Source organism: Heterodontus francisci, chromosome 9 (genome assembly GCF_036365525.1).
Source record: "Heterodontus francisci isolate sHetFra1 chromosome 9, sHetFra1.hap1, whole genome shotgun sequence".
NCBI classification, from domain to species: Eukaryota; Metazoa; Chordata; class Chondrichthyes; order Heterodontiformes; family Heterodontidae; genus Heterodontus; species Heterodontus francisci.
The window spans coordinates 108,808,659-108,834,860 of record NC_090379.1 but is presented as its reverse complement, the minus strand read 5'-3'; the positions used below and the strand labels follow the sequence as shown (position 1 = coordinate 108,834,860).

At 42.8% G+C, this 26,202-nt stretch overlaps 2 protein-coding genes across 4 annotated transcripts in view; one reads left to right on the top strand and one right to left on the bottom strand.

The window, feature by feature from the left end:
• Positions 1 to 26,202, top strand: part of dnajc17 (DnaJ (Hsp40) homolog, subfamily C, member 17) — a 197,614-nt gene that overhangs the window by 142,670 nt on the left and 28,742 nt on the right. Inside the window, exons 11-12 of one of the 2 annotated variants that reach the window (XM_068039658.1) lie at positions 24,499 to 24,584; positions 24,678 to 24,849. The exons of the other annotated variant lie outside the window; for it this stretch is intronic. Coding sequence (XP_067895759.1) covers positions 24,499 to 24,584; positions 24,678 to 24,756 — 165 coding nt within the window. The 3' untranslated portion in view covers positions 24,757 to 24,849. Of the gene's footprint in view, positions 1 to 24,498; positions 24,585 to 24,677; positions 24,850 to 26,202 lie in introns of those variants that run through there. 2 annotated transcript variants of the gene reach the window in all.
• On the bottom strand, positions 296 to 25,182 carry LOC137373969 (cdc42 effector protein 2-like). 2 transcript variants are annotated; one of them, XM_068039662.1, is made up of 3 exons: positions 24,892 to 25,182; positions 8,823 to 9,468; positions 296 to 495 (listed from the first exon to the last, which is right to left on the bottom strand). In XM_068039662.1, exons 2-3 carry the CDS (start codon positions 9,345 to 9,347, stop codon positions 442 to 444), a joined length of 579 nt encoding a protein of 192 aa, XP_067895763.1. In that variant the 5' UTR covers positions 9,348 to 9,468; positions 24,892 to 25,182; the 3' UTR covers positions 296 to 441. The 2 variants fall into 2 exon arrangements, with proteins under 2 accessions (XP_067895763.1, XP_067895762.1); XM_068039661.1 differs by lacking the exon at positions 296 to 495 and having other exon boundaries at positions 4,412 to 9,468.

The window sequence follows — 26,202 nt, the reverse complement described above, 5'->3', positions numbered from 1 at the left end:
CTTTGAAGTAAAAACAGAAAATGCTGGAAATACACAGCAGGTCAGGAAGCATCTGTGGAGAGAGCAACAGAGTTAAAGTTTTAGATCGATGACCTTTCATCAGTATTTCCAGCATTTTCTGTTTTTATTTCAGATTTCCAGCATCTGCAGTGATTTGCTTTTGTACTTAGTATCCTTTGTTTAGTTTATTAATACCAATGTGCCATGGGAAAAATTGCACTTTAAGCCAATATACTTTACCTTTGTGCCATCACTTACATGATACTCTAACCTCAAATCGCACCTACCACTGGCAGTAACAGGCGGTTAAACAGAAGTGCTTCACTGCTCTCTTCAGATAAAGCCATGTTGGATGGGCTGAATCAATAAGGAAGCCACTGGGTGTTTTATGCAGTTTAAGTGGGCATGGTGTAAAGATTTCACACTGTTCTTTACTGCAATCTAAGCGCTTGCACTGAGTTGTTGTCTGGTGGACCCACCTGTAGATTGATGCATCTATAAGTAAAATAGATAGCCGCCATTAGAAACAGACCCAAGTTACATTTTGGTACTTGAGTTCATTTCTGAAACAAAGTGGCTTTTTGTTATGAATAAATAGCTGAACATCACAAACTCACTAAGAAGAGAAACATACCAGTTAAATACATGAAAGACTCTGGAAAAATCTTTTGTTACAATGACCGCACTATTTACAACTATAATAGACTGTTGGCCATTGCTCATCTTATTGAGTGGCAGCTCACAGAAGTCGAGTCACAAGCATAGGAAAGAGCTAAACTTCGCTCTCAAAGCCATGGGAATCTACACATCCTGTAGCTCTTACAGTTCTTTCTGAAGACACGGTCTACTTGCTCCGTGGGCATAATGGGCGGACATAGTGCATTGATTAATACTGAGCTGTGCAAGCCAGAACATCCCATGTTTGCTTCTTGGACCATACTGAATTAGCAGATCTCTGCTAGACTGTTGGAGTTGACCTGCAAGTCCCCTGGGTTGGAGAAGGTCGAAATCAGGCAGTTTCCTGGCCCAGGTCGCTGTGCAGTGACCCTTGCGGGAAGTTGCATGTGTTGAATGAGAACAGCACTGGACTCCGCTGTGACATACTGCTGTGCTTAAATAGCATCCCAGCCGTTCGCTGTGTCAGCTCGCATATGAGAAGCTGCTTGGATCAGGTACCGGAGAGCTGTCAGTAACTTCCATCAAGAGAAAAAAATGTCCTCTCTTATTGTGTGTTAAGTCCTACATTTCTCGAAATAAAAATTTAATACAAGTACATTTTTTGTGCTACTGCCATTATGTGGCAGAAATACACAGCCAGAAAAACAATACTAATAAGCCCTTAAATAAAAAGAGAAAATGCTGGAAATACCCAGCTGGTCTGGCAGCATCTGTGGGAGAGAGAAACAAGATTTAACGTTTCATCGTGAAAGGTTATCGACATGAAACGTTCACTGTTTTGATTTCAGATTTCCAACATCTGCAGTATTTTACTAATTAAACCCTTATCTGAATTCTGAATATCCTATTTATATTCTGGACCCTGACCCCGTTCAGTTTCTGCTTTCCCTTTTTGTGTGGGTCATATTGTATGAACGTAATTTGTGTGTTTGTTGAAGAGAAAGTGTAGTTATAAATGAGCATCATTACTCACAAACCGACCAGCTCAGTAAGCTTTTCTGTACCAGAAATAGCAAAGACAAGGAATCCTTAAAGGAGCCTTTAATTGGTCTCTGTGTCCCAACCGAAAGAACAGGAGTAGGTCATTCTGCCCCAAGAAGCCTGCTCCCCGATTTAGTTAGATCTTGGCTGATCAATACCACAACTCCATTTAGCTGCCTTTGCTCCATATGCCTTGACATCCAGATCATTGAGGGAGATGGGAGTATCAGCCAGCGCTCCCATTTCTGATTATTATCTAGTGATGTTGGCTGGTGAGCCAGTATTGTTTTCATTGCCTTTCAATATTTTAGTCTGGACTTTCCCTTTAAGGTGAGGGATGCAATCATTGGGGAATGGAGGAATTTGAACCCCTCCAGTTTGAAACAGGCATGTTGGCATCAAGTTCTTTCAGCTCTAGCATTTCACTGACCGCGTGGAGAGCAAAAGCTTTCTCTGCACTTGTCCCAACAACATGCCTTAACCTAGTTATAACCTGCTTCTATGCAGTACCGACTTGGCATTTCTATTTTCCAATCCTTTGTGAGACTATCGATTATGTCATTGGGAATGGGTACTCTAGTGGTTTTACAAATTGGATCCATATGACCTCTATTTATAAGATACCAAATTTATGTGTCCAGCCTGTGAGACCTTGCAAAACCTGGTTTGATTCTAAAATAGACATTTTCTTATTAGTCTCATTGACTTATCCTAATCTTAACGTTCTTTCCATGGATCTCCCTGAGTCCTCTCATTGTCCTAAAACACCAGTGTGATACTTCTTCATCACTGTCTCCTGATATAACATGTCTTTTCTCTCGAACCATCTTAACATCAGTCTTACAGTGTGGGCTTTCACCCTTCATTTAAGGTTTCTCAATAATTAAGATAATGATGGCTTCCTTTCATGCTTTCCTTTTCAATTCCACCTTGTTTGGGTTGTAAATGCTTTTGACCTGCTAGTTTTAAGAATACTGGCTCCCTCATTGGATTTTGAACTGCTACTGGAGGCCATGTTAAACGCTTGCATTCATTTTCACTCCTTGTGATGAATCTTCCTCATTCCAAAACCACTATGAGTACAAACCTTCCAATTGTTTATTATATATGTGCCTTCTCTTTGGTGTTGACCTTATTTTTGTGCATATGCGTAATGTAAAATATATTGGGGTGACATTATAAAGGGGGTGTGGCATCTTCGCCCTTTCTAGTTTCCTTTTAGTTATTCAGGGAGTGGACCAAACAGGTTGCTAGTGAGGCTTCATAGATGTAAATCTATATTCGTTGTAAATTACAAAGTGCAGTTGTGTCTATGAAACAAATTGTATTGAATTATAACTTCATGAAAATTCGTATAGTCTCCAGATACAGATAGTGCCTTACACATGAATGCAGTCTTTTATCGTAGTGGCAACCATACATTAAAATGTAACTTATACACTACTTCAAACAGAAGAGGAATAAATATTTCAAATACTACAATAAGGTTTTGTTTGGGGAACCCAGAGGAAGCCAATATTCTTGCACCTGTCCTATTGTGAATCAACATTAACCTTTACACAAAATTTATGAGGTAGAAGAAACTGTTTATGTTGTCCTGCTTGTCTTTTTGAATATTAGATAGAATCCTAAACTATTATAATGCAGAAAGAGACTGTTCGGCCCATCGTACCGGAACCGGCTCTTTGAACGAGCTATCTAATTAGTCCCATTCCCCTGTTCTTTCCCCACAGCCTTGCAATTTTCTCTCGTCTCAAGTATTTATCCAATTCCCTTTTGATAGTTACACTGAGCTTGCTTCCACCACTCTTTCAGGCGGTGCCTTCCAGATCATCATAACTCCCTGCATATAATAAATCTCCCATCTCACCTTTGCCTCTTTTGCCACTTACCTTCAATCTATGACCACTGGTTACCAGCCGTCTACCACTGGAAACAGTTTTTCTTTCTTTACTCTTTTCAAATCCTTCAAGATTTTGAATGTCTGTTTTAATATCCCCCTAACCTTTTCTGTTCGAAGGAGAGCAATCCCAGCTTCTCCAGTCTCTTCATGTAACTGAAGTACCTCATCCCTGGTAACATTCTAGTCAATCTCCTCTGCATCTTCTCTGAGGCTTTGCCATCCTTCCTAAAGTGTGGTGCCGAGAATTGGCCACAGTAACTAGCTGAGGTCTTACCAGTGATTTATAAAAGCTGAGTGTGATTTGCTTGCTTTTGTACTCTATATCTCTATTTATAAAGCCAAGGATCCCATACAACTTTTTTTACAGCCTTCTCAACTTGTGCTGGCACCTTCAAAGATATCTGTACTTAAGCCCCCACGTGTCTTGCACACCTTGAACATTGTACCATTTAGTTTACATTGCCTTTGCTCATTCTTCCAACCAAAATGTATCACTTCACACTTCTCTGCATAAATTTCAGTCCATTTCAGCCTATTTTAGCACACTATGTCCTCCTGAAGTCTGCTGCTATCCTCCTCAATGTTTACTACATTTTCAAGTTTTGAGCCACTGCCAAGTTTGAAGTAATAGCCTGTATATTGTGCATGAAAATGAGCAGTGGTCCGAATGCCGATCCCTGCGGGACACCACTATATACCTCCTGTGGTCTGAAAAACAACTGTTCACCACTACTCTCTGCTTTCTGTCCCTTAGCCAGTTTTATTTCCACACACCACTGCTCCTTTAATCCTATGGGCTTCAGTTTTGTGAACAAAATGCTGTTGATTTTGTAAGAAAACACAGGGAATTCATCTTGTGCTCGCTGTTGTAATGACAAAAGTCTCACACAAGGCATATTGCACTACAAGAGAAATTGCTTCTTGTACAATGTTCATAATTTATTTCCTTCAAATTACTCCCTCTTATCACCACCAAGTGCTATTCAGTACAACCGTACAACAGCGACTACATTTCAAAAGTAATTCATTTGTTGTAAAGCACTTTGGGATACCCTGAGGTCATCAAAAGTGCTATATAATGCAATTTATTTTCTCTTTTTATAAAAATCTTAGTGTCAAAAGTGTGGTGTGCTATCATCTAGAATACTTGCACTTGGCCACCAGTCTTAATGTGACATTTCTAAGATTCAGCTAATTGTGGATACTCAAGAGTATTGTATAGAAGTGTGAGCTCTGTCACTCATGTGAAGTATATGGTTTGTGTCTGCCTATAAATCACCCGGTGTTGAGCCTCCCCTTCGCAAGTTTTTTTTGATATTCTTTCATGGGATGTAGGCGTCACTGGCAAGGCCAGCATTTCTTGTCCATCCCTAATTTCCCTTGAGAAGGTGGTGGTGAGCTGCCTTCTTGAACCACTGCAGTCCATCTGGTGCGGGTACACCCACAGTGCTGTTGGGGAGGGAGTGCTAGGATTTTGACCCAGCGACAGTGAAGGAACCGGGATGTATTTCCAATTCAGGATGGTGTTCGACTTGGAGAGGAACTTGCAGGTGGTGGTTTTCCCATGTGTCTGCTGTCCTTGTACTTCTAGGTGAAAGAGGTCGTGGGTTTGGAAGGTGCTGTCGAAGAAGGTGTGGTGAGTTGCTGCAGTGCATCTTGCAGATGGTACACACTGCTGCCACTGTGCATCAGTGGTGGAGGGGGTGAATGTTTAAGGTGCTGGATGGGGTACTGATCAAGTGGGCTGCTTTGTCCTGGATAGTGTTGAGCTTCGAGTGTTGTTGGAGCTGCACTCATCCAGGCAAGTGGAGAGTATTCCATCACACTCCTGACTTGTGCCTTGTCGATGGTGGACAGGCTTTGGGGAGTCGAGGTGAGTTACTCGCTATAGAATTCCCATTCTTTGACCTGCTCTTGCAGCCACAGTATTTATGTGGCTGCTCCAGTTCAGTTACTGGTCAAAGGTGACCCCCAGGATGTTCATAGTGGGGGAATTCAATAATGATAATACCATTGAATGTCAAGGGGAGATGGTTAGATTCTCTCTTGTTGGAGATGATCATTGCCTGGCACTTGTGTGGTGAAAATGTTACTTGCTACTTATCAGCCCAAGCCTGAACGTTGTTCAGGTCTTGCTGCATATGGACACGGACAACTTCAGTATCTGTGCAATCATCAGCGAACATCCCCACTCTGGCCTTATGATGGAGGGAAGGTCATTGATGAAGCAGCTGAAGATGGTTGGGCCTAGGACACTACGCTGAAAAACTCCTGCAGCAATGTCCTGGGGCTGAGATGATTGACCTCCAACAACCACAACTATCTTCCTTTGTGGTAGGTATAACTCCAACCATTGGAGAGTTTTCCCCTTGATTCCCATTGACTTCAGTTTGGCTAGGGCTCCTTGATGCCATATTTGGTCAAATGCTGCCTTGATGTCCAGGGCAATCACTCTCACTTCCCCTCTTGAGTTCTGCTCTTTTGTCCATATTTGGACCAAGGCTGTAATGAGGTCAGGAGCCAGTGGGCGCTGGTGGAACCCAAACTGAACATCTATAAGCAGGTTATTGCAATTTAGGTGGAGCTTGATAGCACTGTTGATGACACCTTCCAATACTTTGCTGATGATCGAGAGTAGACTGATGGGGCAGTAATTGGCCAGATTGGATTTGTCCTGCTTTTTGTGGACAGTTAATTTAGATTTAAAATGATAAAAGGATTCGATGGGGTAAATACAGAGAAGCAGTTTCCTCTGCTGGGGGAATGTCACAGGGATCTGTTTTGGGACCTCTTTTGTTTAATATCTATAAATGATCCAGAGTTAGGAGTCACCAGCACAATGGCTAAACTTGCAGATAATACAAAGCTAATAAAGGTGGTAGTTACCAAAGCTGAACATGATAAACTGTAGAGGAGGTAAATGTATTTGGGTAATTGGGCAAGCAGGTGCCAGATTAAAATCAATGTAGAGAAATGCATAGTGCTTCACATGGGATCAAAAAAAAATCCAGGAGCTCGGTGTTGGGATGTATTAAAAATATTGAGCTGAAGTAGTGAGGTAATCCTGCCACTTTTCAAATCTTTGATCTGATCACATTTGAATACTGTGCACAGTTCTGTCATCGCAGCATAGAAAGGATATTGCAGCTATTGAAAGGATACGGAAAAGAGCAACCAGAATGTCTGAGGGGCTGGAGGGGTTGGATTGTGTAAATTGGCCATGTTCTCAGTGTAAGATTAAGAGGCGATATGATTGCTGTTTGTACAATACTAAAAGATGTAGATAAATGCAGAGCATGACCAGCTGTTCCATCTTGTGCAGAAGAGTAGAACCAGAGGAAGGGTCTACACTTGAAGGGGGTAAATTTATAACTAATTTGCAGAAACATTTCACAAGCTTCCAAGGGAGATGGTGGAAACAGACAGATTAGCTGGATTTGTTTCAGAAAATAATATTTTGGAATACAGTACATGACACCTTGTAAGAGTAACAACAGATGACTTTTGACCTATAGTTTCCAAAGTTCTCTACCACAAGGATTTTCCTCACCCCATGTCTGGGTCAGTTGCAGACTAATTGGTAGAGATTGATTTCGCCGATTGGTCAACTACTCCACTGTGACTGTATAATGTGACTAACAGGATGGTAAGAGGCAAACTAGATGGACCTTGGTCTTTTTAGTCGAGTAATTCCTATGCTCCTAATCCAGATCAAAGGGGCACCATCTTAAAATTAGAGCAAGCCCATTCGGGAGTGTCATTAGGAAGCAACTGCTCATATGAAGGTTGATAAAAATGTGGAACATGCTCGCCCAAAAGGCTGTGGATGCTGGATAATTTAAGTTTTCAAGACTCAGATCAATGTAAGGTTGTCAAGGAATATGGCCTAACAGTGGGTGAACGGGGATGAGATACAGATCAGCCATGATCTAATTGAATGGTGGAACAGATTTGAGAAATGAATGGCCTCCTTTTGTTCATATGTAATTGCATCATCATGCAAATAAGAAGGTCTTATGTTAGCAACAATCAGTTCTTTTTCCCAGGGTGGCACAGTGTTGTTGATGCACAAACACAATGTGTTGCTACTCCATGCACTGTACCAGCTAATGGCAAAATGTGGCTTTCCCCCCAAAAAATCAAAATGCTCAATTTAAAAGGGGCTGAAAGGGTTCAGTTATGAGGACAGGTTGCATAGACTGGACTTGAGTACAGAACATGAAGTGGTGATCTATTCTGAGGTATTTTAAGATGATTTGAAAGGATTGGCAGAGAGAAACTATCTGGTGAGGGAGTCCAGAAAAAGGGGCCATAAACTTAAATTATAGCTCGGTCATTCAGGGGTGATGTCAGGAAGTATTTCTTCACACAAATGTTAGTGGAAATCTGGAACTTCCCCCGCCCACCCCCAGTAAAAGCTGTTGAGGCTATAGGTCCAGTCAAAATTTCAAAACTGAGATTGACAGACTTTTGTTACGCAGGGTATTAAGGGTTATGAAATTAAGGCTGGGAGATGGAGTTATGATACAGATTAGCCGTGATCTAATTGAATAGTGGAACAGGCTCACAGGACTGAATGGCCCACTCCTGTTCCTATGTTGCTATCTTGGCCATGACATCAGCAAATGGATTCAAATGGAAGGAGGAGAAAATTGGAGGGTGAAGTTCCCCACCTACTCTCCTGCATTTCCTCTTGGTAATTCCCAGAAGTTTAGGAATAATGACCTGTCCATCTTTACAGCTGGGTACAGGAAATAGAGGAGCAGCAGATGTGCATCAGAATGTGCTAAAAATGTTTCTGCTAGTTCTAGAAGCTTTGTAAACCTCGCTGCAGAAGAGCCTCGAGCAGCATACCATACTAAGAAGCCACTCGTTCTGCGAGATACAAGGTCCCCTTTTAGCCCTTTTTATTGGAGACCTGTTGAGAATTGATGTGACCATGTTTTGTTTCATATATTTCTGATATTGTTGTAGGTCTAATTACAATTTGCCAGCCTTGCTTATTAGTAAATACTCATTAATAAACCACTTTTGTTGCCTTTGCTGACCAGGTGGCTAGGGTGCCTATAGCCTGCCTAAGGCAAGTTGGCACTATTTTTATACATATACAATAATATGCTATTGTATAATGTACAAAAACTTTGTAATTTACTACCATTGTCTAGCAGTTATATTACAACTTTACTCGTGTGAAGTCTTAGGATTTGTGATCATCCATAACTTTGAGGATATCTTCCAGTATTGAAGGTCCCAAATCCACCTTAAATGAAAACATGGATTCTGCTGGATCTAACGGAGACTCGTACACCGTTGTCTTGCTTGGGCACTGCTGGTCTTCTAAGTCTTCACTTTGTTGCTGGTCCTCATTGACTGTCTGATTGTCACAGAGCAATGCTTCCTCTAAGCCTGCTGGTGGGTTGTGTTGGAGTGTGGTTGAATGAACAGTTGGCTGATTATTTGTAGCTTTGGAAGTGGCCGACATGGGATCGACAGATGCAGCAGTTGGATCTTCGGATTCTTCTAGGTGTAGTCGAGGGGGTTTAGGAGGCGCCCTGCCCTCTGAGTCTTTTGACGTACTCAATGTTGACAGAAGGTCACGCTGACCCTGGAGGAAAGACATGTCACCAAAGGTGTCACTCTCTCCGCTCTTGCCTATGTGCGATCTGTGTCGAAAATCCCCGAGTGGTCGGCTGATCATGTCTGCTGACAGCACATCCCGCAGTTTCACCTTCTTGCTCTTTTTTGGAGACCCAGTTTTGAGGTAAATGGGCATTTTGACAGACATCTTCTGATCACTCCACAGCTTTCTCCTGCAGGCTTTGAAGGTTTAATTACTGTCAAAAAGGCTTTGGAAAGACAGTAGGTAGCCTGGCGGAGTGGACAAGTTGGCTCCTAGTGGCTCAATCCTGCAGAAATGAAAAGAGAATTCTTAAATATGTGATTTGTTCTGACGAGGCATGCTGATTAATGAGTAAAACCAACATGAATTGAAGATAAGCATGTGTCTGACCCCCTTTCCTGAAGGTGCTGACTCCTTGCTGGGCCATATGCGGTTCCACTTTTCACATGTGGGCCTCGATGATTGATGAAGGAAGGGCAGTTATCTATATGGACTTTAGTAAAGCCTTTGACAAGGTCCCGCATGGCAGACTGGTACAAAAGGTGAAGTCACACGGGATCAGAGGTGAGCTGGCAAGATGGGTACAGAACTGGCTCGGTCATAGAAGACAGAGGGTATCAGTGGATGGGTGTTTTTCTGAATGGAGGAATGTGACTAGTGGTGTTCCGTAGGGATCAATGCTGGGACCTTTGCTCTTTGTAGTATATATAAATGATTTGGAGGAAAATGTAGCTGGTCTGATTAGTAAGTTTGCGGATGACGCAAAGGTTGGTGGAGTTGTGGATAATGATGAGGATTGTCAGAGGATACAGCAGGATATAGATCGGTTGGAGACTTGGGCGGAGAAATGGCAGATGGAGTTTAATCCAGACAAATGTGAGGTAATGCATTTTGGAAGGTCTAATGCAGGTGGGAAGTATACAGTAAATGGCAGAACCCTTAGGAGTATTGACAGGCAGAGATATCTGGGCGTACAGGTCCACAGGTCACAATGCGGCAACGCAGGTGGATAAGGTAGTCAAGAAGGCATACGGCATGCTTGCCTTCATCGGTTGGGGCATAGAGTATAAAAATTGGCAAGTCATGTTGCAGCTGTACAGAACCTTAGTTAGGCCACACTTAGAATATTGCGTGCAATTCTGGTCGCCACACTACCAGAAGGACGTGGAGGTTTTGGAGAGGGTACAGAAGAGGTTTACCAGGATGTTGCCTGGTCTGGAGGGCATTAGCTATGAGGAGAGGTTGGATAAACTCGGATTGTTTTCACTCGAACGACGGAGGTGGAGGGGCGACATGATAGAGGTTTACAAAGTTATGAGTGGCATGGACAGAGTGGATAGTCAGAAGCTTTTTCCCAGGGTGGAAGAGTCAGTTATTAGGGGACATGGGTTTAAGGTGCGAGGGGCAAAGTTTAGAAGGGATGTGCAAGGCAAGTTTTTTTTACACAGAGGGTGGTGAGTGCCTGGAACTTGCTGCCAGGGGAGGTGGTGGAAGCAGATACGATAGCGACGTTTAAGAGACATCTTGACAAATACATGAATAGGAAGGGAATAGAGGGATATGGGCCCCGGAAGTGCAGAAGGTGTTTGTTTAGGCAGGCATCAAGATCGGCGCAGGCTTGGAGGGCCGAATGGCCTGTTCCTGTGCAGTACTGTTCTTTGGTCTTTGTTCTCGACAGGCAAGGTCTGCAGACTTTTCTTAAACTATAGAAGAGATCATAGGAAATCCAATGCTGCCTGCACACGTGTCCTTTCCAGCAAGAGCCACGGGTAGAATCAGGAGCTGAAACCCTGTGTCTGATTTTATTTCCCCACCCTTGGCATTTGTAGCACTCCTCCCATCACCATGGCTGAAAACAGCACAGATCAGGCCTTTGACCTGGGTCTTTCCCAGTCTGTATGTTTTCAGTTATGTATCAGGCAGTGCACTTGCCAATTGAGTTTTCATGAGAGCAAGTGAGACTACAGTTCGTAACTCTGGAGTTAAATCTACGCAGAGCTCAAACACAAAAAATAATTTCTCTTTCTCCTTTCACACCCTGCTCGACTTAATGTTAGCCCAAGAGCTGCTTCTCTATAACTGGGATGCAAAATATTCCCTTGGCTCTAGTATAGAGTGCAACTCTTGTAGACTCGCTTCAGATGCCAGTCCCAAGTCTGTAGTGTTTTTCGTGCTACACACCATCAAACTTTTCAGGTGGAATGAGACAATTGCACAAGAGAAGCGTAAGCAGCTCTCCATACTGATGTTCTTTGTTGCGGGATAAAATTAAGTGAGATCAAAGCCTCTTTTGGGACATCAGATTCAACTGCTGTTCATTCGTCCATGAAACCAGAATTATATTCCAGGACAAGGAGATGAACTCTGCAGCTACACTGAGAATAGCCGAACTGCAGGAGTGAGATGCTGGTGTTAATTTTATCAAAAGGATCAAATGGTTTATATATATCATACTGTAGCAGATTATAATCCTAGCTCCTTTTTGAGGCTATCCTGGATCAGGTGTACTTCTCAGATGATCACTCTCAATTTAAGATTGAGAAAGACAGATCCCAATGGCACTTGAATGGGTATGCAGGACTGATCTAACTCTCCCTAAAGGAAAGGGACTGGCTGAGAATATTACAGTATTCCAGACAGACTTTTTAACAAGTTTCAACCAGATTATAATAACCCAGGTATTATGAGGGTCCAGGAATATCTCCTCAGTAATGTACCACCCCACCAAAGAGTGTACAGAGATGGGTTCACAAGTTAATGATACAGAAGACTATGTGAGACAATATAATTTCTAAATTATATTTTAAAAATTTAAAGAACCGAACATGTAATTCACAGTTGGTGATACAGTCAATCACAACATTAATAGTTCTAGAAAAAGTTAGAAAGTACAATCTTGTTTCTAGTAGAGGATCCAATTATTAAAGTAACATTTACCTTAAATCCCTGAGTAGAAGACTATAGAGTTAGCGAGATACCTCTGTCCTAGTTAGGGGGAGAGTTATCATCACCTCACTCCAACAGTCATACTTTTACCATGAGGGACATTGGAGCGAGTCCAATGAATCTAAAAATCCAATGTGTGCTTCCAATATCTATACAGTTTTTAAGTTGCATAATTAATTTCTTACGTGTAGGAGTGTTCCCTCAACTTCAAGTAAGTTTGTCCCCCTTTATTTCCCACATAAGGCTATGTAACTGTTAATTTTGCAGGAAGGTTCATCCTGTTTGATTCCTAAGAGAGGTTGTATAACTATTAATTTCTAGGTAAGGCCGGGCCTGTTTGATTTCTAAGAAAGGCCAAACTGCGAGTCTTGTGATGGTCAATCTTTCATTAGTCATCAAAATTATAATTCAGTTTTTGGATTTGGTTAGCTTTGTCAAAAATTCAGTTGGCTGTGGTTTTGGGTTATCACCATAAAACCATCTTATTAACTATTACACTGTGGTAGCTTTTGTGATTGTTTGTGAAACCATGTTATCAATGTTTTACTGTGTGTTGAGGTTTGTGACCATTAGGAGCCGATCCCTGTCATCAGAAGCTGCCTTTATAGTTCTAAGATGAGGCAAGCTTTTTAACACAGAGGCATGTCCATGAACTGTTTTAACCTTTTAGGAAGATGAATCCTTTTTTAATTTTTTTAGTCCTTCATTCATAGGAAAATAACCCCTCGTTATGGCCAGATTCCTTCACAATACATTGTGCCTCTACTGACTCTTTGGTAGAGCTATTCAATTAGTCTCGTTCCCCCACTCTTTCCCCATAGCTTTGAAAAATTTTCCCTTCAACTATTTATCCAATTCCCTTTTGAAAGTTACTATTGAATTTTCATTCCAGATCATCAACTCACTGTAAAAATTGTTTCATTGGCAAGAGTACCTAAGGTGACACAAACACCTTAAAGGTGTCTTCTCTGATTACTTACTCCACCAAAACTGTTCATGATTTTTGAAAAATTACCTCTCAACCTCCTCTGCTCTAAGGAGAATAGCCCCAGCTTCTTACCATGTTACTGTTACCATTCTAGCAAATTTCTTCTGCACCCTCTCTAGATCCTCGATGTCCTTCCTAACATGTGGTGCCCAGAAATGAACACCTGGGACTTATAGATACAGAAGAGTAAATTACAGGTACAAATTTAATTGGGATGCAGATACCTAGGAGTGAGTTATTATAATTTAGCTCATTGTTAAACAATAGGAAGAATATAGGAAGGATGAAGCCATTCCCTTTGGACTCCCTTCTCAGCCTGCTCCCTTCCCCCCTCCCAAACTCCCCTCATCTCATTACAAACACTGTTCCCTTGCCACCAATTCCACTCTCTTCCTTAGCTAGTGTCAGCTGTGGCTCAGTTGGTATCACTGTTGCCTCTGAGTCATAAAAATCAAGGCTGACACACTGTCAGAGGTACCATCTTTCGGATGAGACTTTAAACCGATGCCCTATCTGCTTGCTTGGGTGGTAATAAAAGATCCCATGGAACTATTTTGAAGCAGAGCAGGGGAGTTATCCCCAATGTCCCGGCCAATATTTATCTCTCAATCAACAAAATGAAACACAGATTATCTGGTCATTATCACAGTGCTGTTTGAGTGTTTGCTGTATGCATACTTGCTGCCACATTTCCTGCATTACAGCAGTGACTACACTTCAAAAGTACTTCATTGGCTGTAACGCACTTTGAGACGTCTGGTGGTCATGAAAGGTGCTATATAAATGTAAGTCTTCTTTCAGGCTGAACCAGGTTGTTGCATTAGTCACTCAGCTGAGCTTCTGACATTATATCCTCTCCATTACTAAATTCACCCACTTCCACCCCTCTATTATCGCTAGCCTCAGCCCTGCCTTATCCCATCTGCCACTGAAACCTTCATCCATGTTTTTGTCAATTCCAGACCCAGTTATTCCAGTGCACTCCTGACCAGTCTCCCATCTTTCATACTTCTCAGCTGATCCAAAACTATGCTGTAGCCTAACCTACACAGAGATCCATTCACCTATCACCCTTCTTACTGACCTACATTGGCTCCCAGAATCCCCAATGCCTCCTATTTTAATTTCTCATCCTCATTTTCAAAGCCCTCCATGAATTTGCCGCTGCCTATCTCTATAACCTTCTCCAACCCTCAACCTGACAAGAACACAGTGTTGCTCCAACTCACACCCCTTAGACATCTCCCAATCCCTTTGCCCAACACTCACAGCCATGCTTTCAGCCGTCTGGGCCCTACATGTTGGAATTCCCTCCCTAAAACTCTCGGCCTCCCTCCCGTCTTTTAAAGTCCTCCTTAAAACCTGCCTGTTTTGACCAGGCTTTTAGCCTTTGCCTCCTAAGATCGCCTCCTTTCGCTATCAAGATTTTTTTGTCTGAATACTCTTCTGGGAAGTGCCTTGGAACATTTTTCCCTATGTTAAATGAGGTATAGAAATGCAAGTAGTTGTCATTGCAAAAAGGTGAAAGGTAGGGAACTAAGAATAGGGCTCCTTGGTTGATGAGGGGGATAGAGATGATGAAACACAAAAAGAGGGTGTATGATGCATGTCAGGTAAACTCATCAAGTGAGAACCAGGCCATATAACAAAGTTGAGAGGGGTGGTGAAGAGGAAAATAAGACTGGCCAAGAGGGAATATGAAAATAGACTGGCAGTCAGCATAAAAGGGAACTCCAAGATCTTCTACCGGCATGTAAATAATAAGCGAGTAGTAAGAGAAGGAGTGGGGCCTCTGAGGAACAGAGGCTAATATATGCTTAGAGGCACTGGGAAAGGCTAATATACTTAATGAGTGCTTTGTATCAGTGTTCATTAAGGAAATGGAGGTTGACAAAATATCAGTAGAAGCAGAGAGAGTCGAGGCAATGGATAGGATAAAAATTGAAAGGGGGAGATACTATAAAGGCTGGCTATGCTTAGGGTAGATAAGTCACCTGGTCTGGATGACTTGCATCCCAGGTTGCTAAAGGAAGTGGGGATGGAGGTGGTGGAAGGGCTTGCCATAATCTTCCAATCAGGGGAGGTGTCAGAGGATTGGAGAGTGGCAAATATGACACCCTTATTCAAGAAAGGTGTAAGGACAGACTTAGCAACTACAGGCTAATTAGTTTAACATCAGTGGTTTGTAAGGTTTTAGAAACGTTAATCAGGGAAAATATCCATGGACACTTGGAGAGGTTCGAGTTAATCAAGGATAGTCAGCATGGATTTGCAAAGGGCAGTCATGCTTGACTAATCTAATTGAATTTTTTGATGAATTATTGAGAAAGTTGATGAAGGGAATGCGGTTGATGTTTATATGTATTTTAAGAAAGCATTTGATAAGCTACCTCATAAAAGGCTGGTTAAGAAAATGGAGGCTCATAGAATCGGAGGGTTAGTGTCCAATTGGATACAAAATTGGCTTAAGGCCAGAAAACAGTTTTACGGACGACACCAAACTTGGAGGTAGGGCAAACAATGAGGATGATATGAACCGCCTGCAACAGGACATAGCAGGATGGGTAGAGAGGTGGCAGATGAAATTTAATACTGACAACTGTGAGGTGATGCATTTTGTCAAAGGGAATAGGGAGAGGCAATATATACTTAATGGCACAGTTCTAAAGAGCGTGCAGGAACAGAGGGACCGGGTGGGGGGGGTGCATGTGCATAGATCCTTTGAAGGTGGCAGGGTATATTGAGAGAGTGGCTAGTAAAGCATATGGGATCTTGGGCTTTATAGATAGAAGCATTGAGTACAAAAGCAAGGAGGTTATACTGAACCTTTATAAAGCTCTGGATAGAGCCCAACTGGAGCATTGCATCCAATTCTGGTCACCACAATTCAGGAAGGATGTGAGGGTCCTTGAGAGGCTGCAGAGGAGATTTACCAGAATGGTTCCAGGGATGGAGGATTTTAGTTACAAGGTTAGGTTGGAAAGGCTGGCTTTGTTCTCCTTCGGACAAAGGAGATTGGGGGAAGATTTAATAGAAATGTACAAAATTATGACAGTGTTAGATAAGTTAGGCAAAGAAAAACTGTTCCCATTAACAAGTAGTACTTGGACTAGGAGACACAGATTGAAAGTATTGAGCAAAAAATGCAGGGAGAATATGAGGGAGCACATTTATTACGCAGCGGCTGGTAATGACCTGGAACTCACTGCCCACAAGGGTGGTGGAAGCGGAGATGATCAATGACTTCAAGCAGAAGTTGCGTGACCACCTGAGAGAAATAGACTTGCAGGGCTGCGGGGATCCAGCCATGGAGTGGGACTGACTGCATAGCTCCATGGAGAGCTGGCATTGACTCAATGGGCCGTATGGCCTCCTTCTGTTCCATAGATGACTCTATGCTGATTGTGGGATCTTGCTGTGCACAAATTTTCTCCCACTTCAAAAGTATTTCATTGCTTGTGAAGCACTTTGGCATGTCATGAGGATGCCAGAGGTGCTGCATAAATGTTTTTTTCTTAAGTTTTGGAGCTAACATACATATATATATATATAAATATATATATATATATATATAATCACCTTTAACGTAATAAAACATCCAAAGGCAATTTATCAGAGCATTATAAAACAAAGTATGGCACTGAGCAACGAAAGAAGATATTAGGTTGGATGACCAAAAGTTTGGTCAAAGAGGTAGGTTTTAAGGAATGTCTTAAAGGTGGGAAGCGAAGTGGAGAGGCAGTAGTTAAATAATTGCTTTGAGTACTGATACTAAATTTAAGGTTTGTAGTGGCTCCCTGGTATCTGTTCTTTACAACATGTGTGCAGCTTTCATTGTATTTGGGTTTGTGTGTGCTTGTGTCCACTGTGGCTGACTTTTGATGGTTAGCACACTGCATGTTATCAGTGCCTGATCATTCTGGAAGATCAGTAGACTTGCAGTGTCTTTGACTGGGAACGAATTTGTAGCTGGTAACTGGAAAACTGTACTATCTATGTTAATCTTGCTATACTGCAAGAATATGTGGAATGATTTATATTTTTGAGTAGCAGCGATGAAAAGAACTGAATAATGAGAATCTGAAATGAAAGTACAAAATAAACAGATCATTCAGCATCTGAAAGGGAGAGGAAGTGTTATGTGTGTAAACCCTTATAACGGAGGGTCTCATCCGAATTGTTAACCCAGTTCCTCTTTCCTGATGCAGCCTCACCTGCTGCGAATTTCCAACATTTTCTGCGATGTCACGCAGTTAATATTTATTTCAGGAAAGTGACCATGTTGCACATGGCTGATATTAATGAGGCTGTCACAGATGGTGTATGCTTCAGAGACTGCATTGTTGTTTATCACTATCACTGGGCGTATTTAAGGTACTTCACCAGGTGTTGGAAGTCGGGCAGTTGGTACCCTCAAACGTTACATGGCTCGTGTCAGTTCAGTGTGTCGTCACTTTGGATGGACAGTCCCTGGGGTGAAACTGCTATACGGCAACAGAGGGGCAGGAAATGGTGTTGATGTCAGGATGGGAAGGAATGTGTGACTCATCCTCCGTGGCCTGTGCATACTGGCAGTCTGGTACCTTCAGACATAGCTGGGATCTCACAACTCATCCGCATGTGGGAGTAAACCAGTGGAGCTTATGATTTCTGTCTAGATGATGAAGACGGTAAATTACAGAGATAGGCCATTCAACTCAACCTGTCCAAGCTGACAAACGTTTATGTTCTACACAAGCCTCCTCCCACCCCTCTTTATCTCAACCTATCAGCATAACCTTCTGTTCCTTTCTCCTTCTAGTGTGTATCTAGCTTCCCTTTAAATGTATCAACCAGATAAACATACAATACCAGTAGCACCAGCCAAGGTATAGCGTGCACTGACCTAGGGTAGAATGATACACTGAATGACATTCAGGCTCTAAAACCGTTGCTGTTTGCCAGCAGCTCCCGAAATTTCCATCACCAGATCTGTGTTAGTGGAAATGGCTGGATCTGATCAGACCAGGGCTAAGCATTTTGACTATCGATCTTTAACCTCTTACCATTTTCTTTATTGTTTGGCCTCATTTCCAGGTAATTGATTGCAATTTATGTCACTGTGAATCCTTCCAGCCCTCCCCAACAGGTGCCTATGACACACGAGATAACTTACAAAACAGAAGTGAATAGAGAATGGGCTGAGCAAGCTAAACCTATTTTGACGTGCCCCAGACTGTAGCCTTGTCCCTTCTTCAATATAACACTAAACACAATAATACTGCAACACTCTATCTTTCAGATAAAGAAATACAACCCACCCCCACACACCAGCACTGCAGAACATCAGACATACTAAAGGACTACAATAAAAAATACAAACTTTCAAATACCAAAGGACATACTGTGCCAACATTTTCTTAAGACTGTAGAACATTTCCAACAAATCAAAGAATGAAAACAGCCACACTAACCAACCTGCAAAAGTCAGTAAATCCAGAGCCGTTCACTTCAGATTCCCAACTGGCTGATAGTAGTCCTTTGCACTTACAAAGGAGTAGATGCTGAAGCGGTGAGTCTGCACTGAAGCTGATGCTGACACCTCGAACTGAAGCTGTGCAGTGCCGATGCTGTGGAGCGTGCTTTACTTGCTACTCAGCTGTTTGGGAATCGTCATCTATCCTGAACAGTCATGAGATCAGAGAAAAGCTGCTTCATGAAATCCAAACTGTCCCTCTGCTCCACTCTGCAGAACACAAGGGATGTGAGAGGTACAACTCGGGGAGTGTTCCGCTTTATGTGGTTCTGTACCTGGGATCTATTGGGTGAGGATGGTTGTTTTTTATACTTTCCTCTTTTGCCCTGCTGGTCCTCGCTCTACCCCCCACCCCCCTGCAGAAAGCCTGAGTAAGCTTACTGCAAGGTTTCTGCCCACATCCCTTTTGAGACCAGTGCATGAGAGGGGCTGTGGCCAACCCTTGTTTCGTTTTTACGCTCCCTTTCTGTGGCAAACTCGTGACCTAAGATGAGTACCTCCCCAGATCAATCCATTTGAAATTCAATGGCATGGGGGTTGCAGTCACGTTGTTTTCAGCCTCCACTCACAGTACAGTGGGGCATCTATGCAATGCTTATTTCTCTAATTGTTTAGTGACTTGCCCTTGCAACCTGGCAGGTCCTGTCATCTGACACAGTATATGTCTGGTCCTGTGCAGTGCAGTGGATACTGGAAGTGGTTCCCATTTACCTCAGGAAGATTAGAGCAGGTAGTTGCAACTCCAGAAATGAAATATCAGACCCTCTATGCCTCCCCCCAAAAAACTGGTCACATCCCTAATTCTCAAACGGGAATATCTCCAATTGCACTTGATCTGGGGATGGGGAGGTGGTCTCTATGTTCAGGTGCAGCGGGAATTGGTCATTTTTCTGCTCTTCTAATGGCAAGTTTTGAGTGCTGTTTAAAAAATTTATCCTCACTGAGACCTCTGTTTTCTGTTTCTTGAATGGATTTTTTATGGAAAAGTGTAAATCACATTAAAGCTTCCAGGATTGTAGGTTCTTAAACATGCTGTGTCTGATGTGCATGAATGATAGTTGAATGAATTCAAAATTAAATTTTCGTACTTAAAAATATGACGTGGGTTTGTTGTTTCCTTCGGCCCTGATTGTTTACGCTGATTTCTGCCCATTTTGAGATTGGGTGTATTCGGATGAGTTTGGGCAGATTTCTGGTAATAACTTGACAACAGTAAAGTGGGTGCAACATTGGGCACATTTATGGGTCTAATGTCGGGGTTGCATCCCAGGAAGAAACACTAGGCCAGAGTAAAGCTCCTTCTGCACTGTCCCATCAAACACTCCGAGGGCAAGAACAGCGTGGGTTAGATGCAGAGTAAAGCTTCCTCTACACCAGGGTTGTCCAACATATGGCCCGCGGGTCAGGATCCAGCCCGCCAGAGGTTTCCATCCGGCCCGGGGCTGTTCCTCATCCGCCCTAGCGCTCCATGACTGGAGATGGGAAGTGTCCCATTGTCTTCCTCTTGCAGAGCAGCCTTTTTAAAAGCATCGTGCTAGGTTTCACGGCTCAGCTGCTTACGCAGGAACGCACTTCCCAACTTTGACAGATTCGGGGTTTTCCAACTTTTTTTTTAAAAAGCCTGCCGGAAAACCCCGAATCTGTCTGACATTGGGAAGGGCATCCCTGCTTCAGCAGCTGAGCTGTGAAACTCAGTTTTTAAACAAACTGACTGAGCACAAAGCTGCTGTGCTGAGCACTCCCGCTCAGTGCAACTGTCAAAGAGAGAGGGGGCAGCAGAGAGAGAAGGAGACAGAGAGGGAGGGGGGAAACAGCGAGAGGGAGAGAATGGGGGGAAACGAAGAGGGAGGGGAGAAAAACAGAGGGGAGGGGCAAAACAGAAAGGGGGAGATGGGGGGAAAACAGCGAGGACGATAGAGAGGGGGAAACAACAGAGGGGAGGAACACAGAGAGAGAGAGACAGTGACAGAGAGAGATCAAGATCACTGCTGACAGATGAATATCTATCCAGAATACTCTGCATTGCTACATTAAGTGTGCGGGCAGACATTTACCACTTATGCAAGCACAAACTATGCCAGGTATGTCACTAAATCAGTTTTCAATACAGTGACGAGAAAGTAAGTCAATAAATTAGTCTCCTCATTTAAAGCTTCTTCACAAAAATGCACGTTTGTTGTTTTTATTATTAATAAGATAAACTTTTAGTGCCTTTATCTTTCAAAATTTGTTCACCACCCCCGCCACCCCACCACCACCCCCAACCCGGGCTGAGCAAAAGTCGTAATGTGGCCTTCCGCTCGAAAAGGTTGGACAACCCTACTCTACACTGTCCCATCAAACGCTCACAGGGCAGGTACAGCACAGGTTAGATATAGAGTAAATCTCTGTCTAAAATCTCTCATCAAGCAGTCCCAGATCAGATGTTAAATATAGAGTAAAGTTCCCTCTATACTGTCCTGTGGGAAAATACTGCTTAGTTATAGTGCAAAGCAGTCTCCGACCAAAAAGTCACTAAGTCAGATTCAGTACAGCTAGATGCAGAGTAAAGCTATACTTTATGCCAGCAACATGTCTCAACCACAGCCTAAGAAGGGTGTATGCTACATCATCACTTTTTTTTATTTCCCGCACCAATCATCCAATTAGTACTGCTTGAATTGCCTGGAACCGACTGGCGGAACTTAGTTCACATGGTATCCTAACATGGACTAGACAAATGAGACTTTCACCCTTCGGTCTCGGATGTATTTACCCAGGACCCATAGGTGAAAGGCCAGTGACTAGCACGCTCCACCACCCAGTTCCCCATATAATCCACATTCTGTAGTCAAAATGCACACTGTCATGCATTGACTGGTGTTATGAAAAGTGCCCACTATTTTAAAGTACGATGCACTGACAATACATTTATGTAACGTGCTGTGTGATTCGTTAACATGCATTGACTATGTGATTAAATAACATGCGCTGTGTCACAAAATCAGTTTCCTATCCACCAATTCCATTCCTCCCCCTGTCCACTGTCTCAGGCTGAGCCAGACTGTTCATAATCTTGGCAATTTTTTGACATTAATCTCTGTTTCCGACCTCATATCCTCTCCATATTGAAGACTGCCTACACACAAGTCTGTAATATCACCCATATCTTCCCCTATCTCAGCTCGTCGACTGCTGAAACACTCATCTATCCTTTTGTCGAATCCTGACTTGACTATTCCAAGGACTATCATTGTCGACCCTTCATAAACTTGAGCTTATCCAAAACTCTGCCGCCTCTTTCCTATGCCACTCAACCATCACCCCTGTGTTTGCTGAACTCAATATACGTGTATATATGTATACAAAACAGCCTAGTTATTGTATAAAAACCTCAGCAAGATTGAGAGAAATGTAGAGCGAGAGATAGATAGTATCTTTGCTTAGCTGTTGTCGGCTCCTTTATCCAAAGCAACTTTACCATACCATGTCACTCATCACCACCCACCCAAAAGAAAAGAATATGTGAGAGAAACAGGAGAGACAGAGAAAAAAAGTAGACAGTTTAATGTGTGTGTGATATATATGTATATATTTACTAGAATATATACAATATATTAAAAGATTAATTTTGTGTACACCTGTCAACTTTTTTGTTATAAATTCTTATGTCCACATTTATACTGGAAACTGCCTATGTAAACTTGTCACACTGTAATTACGTCCTCAACAAATTCGGGGCACCACAGCACAGAGCAGCACTGTCTAGAGGATGTGATTACAGGATTGTTGATCTTATGTGAGCAGTGCTGGCAGATATTGACCCAGTGATACTGAATGAATTTCATTACATGTCCAAGTCAGCATGGTGTGTACCTTGGAAGTATTGGTGTTCCCATGACTCTGCTGCTCTTGTCCTTGTATGTGGTAGAAGTCGCAGAGCGGGAGTTGCTGTTAGGTAATCTTTGAGTTGCTACGCTGCATTCTGTAGATTATACATACTGCAGCTACAGTGCGCTGGGGGTGGAGGGGATAGATATCAAGTCCAGGATTTGTGGCTCAGTTGGTAGCACTCTTGCCTCTGAGGCAGAAGATTGTGGTCCAACTCCAGGGACTCGAGCACAAAATCTAAGCAATACTAAGGGGGTGCCGGACTGTCGGATGAGACATTAAACTAAGACTCCGTCTTCTCTCCAAGATGGATGTAAAAGACCCCATGGCACCATTTGACACACCATGCTGACTTGGACATGTAATGTAATTCATTCAGTATCGCTGCCAGCATTGCTCACATAAGAACAATCAAGAATCCTGTAATCACACTCTCTAGACAGTGTTGCTTTGTGCTGTGGTGCCTTGAATTTGTTGAGGGTGTAATTACAGTGTGATAAGTTTACAAAGACTGAGGGAGTTATCCTGGGTGTCCTGGCCAATATTTATCCCTCAACCAACATCACAAAAATAGATTACCTGGCCATTATTGCGTTGCTGCCTGTGGGAGCTTGCCGTGTGCAAATTGGTTACCGTGTTTTGTATATTACAACAGTGACTACACTTCAAAAGTATTTCCTTGGTCGTAAAGCACTTTCAGATGTCCTGAGGTCATGAAAGGTGCTATATAAATGCAAGAGTTCCTTTTTTCTTTAGGACAGTGTCACCAACCAAGTCAACTGCTGTCCTAGATGGTGTTGAGCTTCAAGTGTACCCATCCTCCCAGTACTGAATATTCCATCACACTCTTGACAATTATCATAGGCAGTCTCCATTATAGATATGGACATAGGACTTTATAAATTCAAAAATAAGGACAGAATGTATAACTTGAAAATGGAGACTGAATTATATTCTTGGTCATTTATCCCCCCCTTCTAACTCCAGTTGACCTGGAAATCACATGGTAGATTCATTAATAATTTATAATAATCCAGTCAGGGCATCTGGACAGCCCTGTGTCTGGAAGGATGTCACCGTGGCCTTGCTTTTTTAGCCAACATGAGCCATAGTGCAAAACTGTCTGCATTTCAGCACAGACTGGCCCTATATTTGGCTCAGAGAGGCTACTACCTCTGGAGTTCCCCATGAATCTATGCTTGGCTAACTTCATGACATCAGATTCCACATGTACACTGACAACACCCAGTTGTACCTCACCACTGCCTCTCTCAACCCATTGACTGCCCCTGGTTTGTCACGCTACTTGTCTGACATCTAGTACTGGATGAGCCAGCATGTCCTCCAAATATCTCGTCCCCGGCATTAGCCCAGCTGCTGCTGGAACCCTCCTCCATGCCTTTGTTACTTCAACTATTCCAATGCTGTCCTGGCTGGCCTCCCACCTTGCACCCTTTGAAAACTGGAAACTCTCCTTATAAAAATCGCACCGTAAAATTCACTCATCACCCCTGTGCTCACTGACGGACAATGGCTCCCGGTCTGGCAACACCATCACCCCATCATTGGCAGCTATTTTGCCACGTAGTCCCCTAGAAATGGAATTCACTCTCTAAACTTCTGTACCCCCCTCTCTTCCTGTAAGAAGTTCCTTCTTAAAGCATGCCTCTTTAACCAAATTTTTTTGTCATCCATTCTAAAAGCTCCTTTTTGGCTTGGTGCTAATTTCTGTCCATTTACACTCCTGTGAGAAACCTTGGGATATTTTTCTATGTTAAATACGCTCTATAAATGTTGTGTTGCCATTTCCTAGCATCCGCAGTATTTATCTTCCATATGAGTAATTACTTATCCATGCAGATGTTAGTTGTTGAATTGGACACCAGATCATTAATTGGCCCTATGTCATTGGTTATCTGGTTTGAATGTAGAAGATAGCCTTGAAGGTTGAGATTATGTGGTGCTCTTAATTCATCACCTGGAATTTCTCCCACCAGAACTTCACCTTAGTATTCTACAGCATGCTGTTCAGGCACTACCCAAGTTTGGTAGGATGGAATTGTGCTGCCGGTTGCTTCTCATGGTTCGTATTTTGTGACATTTTCACATGCATCCACAATTTATTGAAATCTCTGTCACATCATTGGGCTGTTAACTGTTTCTTACCATTGTCTAGGTATGTGGAGCCAAGCATTTCATGTGTAAGTGGATTCATTTGCTGCAAGATACAGACTTGGGCTAGCGCTGGGTGTTGAAAGATAGGTCCATCATATCTGGAAGGATGTCATCATGGCCTTGCATTTTAATATTAATACGTAAACATCAAGCTATGCCAATGAAATGCTACCAAATCAAATGGAAACATCATTAAAATCTTTAAAATCACTAACCTGTTTTCAGCGTTGACTGCTGTGTTTGGTAAGTTGTGTCAAGGTGAATGGTGCTTCTATTTTGGGCTCAGTGCTCCCAAATCACACTGCTTTGGTGTTCCAGGCACACTCTTGCTGTAATTTCCTGGCTCTCCTTTTCTCCGACTACAGCTCTAGGGTTCCTACTTATAGTTTCACGTTGACGGGGTGTTGCTTATGACTTTGCAGTGAATCAGACTGCTCAGGTTTTGGAGAAACATAAAGCAGGCAAACCAGTATAGTGAGAACCGGTTTTACACTTGAGTGTGTATCTAAATCAGGAAATTGCACAGAGACCTGTGAATCACATCTGATCCACCCAGAGCTGTTGGAATAGCTCAGTCAATGATTAACTTTTCACACTGCTAAGGTCCAGACACATGCACAGAATAGATTTCACTGACAACGTATGGTATTGTTGAAGAACAGAGCACCTTTCTGTGAAAATAATGACTGAAACATTGTCAACCCAATGAAACTGGTTTTCTATTTAACTCTTCGTGCACCAGCAAATGCCAAATTTTACCACAGGGCCAGCTGGTTGTGGTGTCGCTCCTTATTTTGGTGACAGCATATTCATCTCCAGAGTTCACTCAGGCAGCGTTGAAGCACTGATCAGATTGGTGTGCATTAATACAACTCAGCATGGGAGATAGGTGCTTGGGACACATGAAAGCCTCAGAAACCAGACACCAGTGTACTAGTCCTCTAGGACAGCTTGACCTGCTGAGTGTTTCCAGCATTTTCTATTTTTTAAGATTTCCAGCAAGTGCAGAATTTTGCTTTTGTAGTAATAAAGCAAACTGAGGGACTTTTCTGCTGTGGAAAAGACAAAACTGGATACACTGCCTGCAACAATGTAGATACAAGCCCTAGGCTCACGGTCCATAGGTATGCAGATACAAACTCCAAGCAGTGCCCACAGCAGTGTAGATAGAATCCCAGGCAGTGCCCACAGCAGTGTAGATACAATCCCAGGCAGTGCCCACAGTAGTGTAGATATAATCCCAGGCAGTGCCCACAGCAGTGTAGATACAATCCCAGGCAGTGCCCACAGCAGTGTAGATACAATCCCAGGCAGTGCCCACAGCAGTGTAGATATAATCCCAGGCAGTGCCCACAGCAGTGTAGATATAATCCCAGGCAGTGCCCACAGCAGTGTAGATATAATCCCAGGCAGTGCCCACAGCAGTGTAGATACAATCCCAGGCAGTGCCCACAGCAGTGTAGATACACTCCCAGGCAGTGCCCACAGCAGTGTAGATATAATCCCAGGCAGTGCCCACAGCAGTG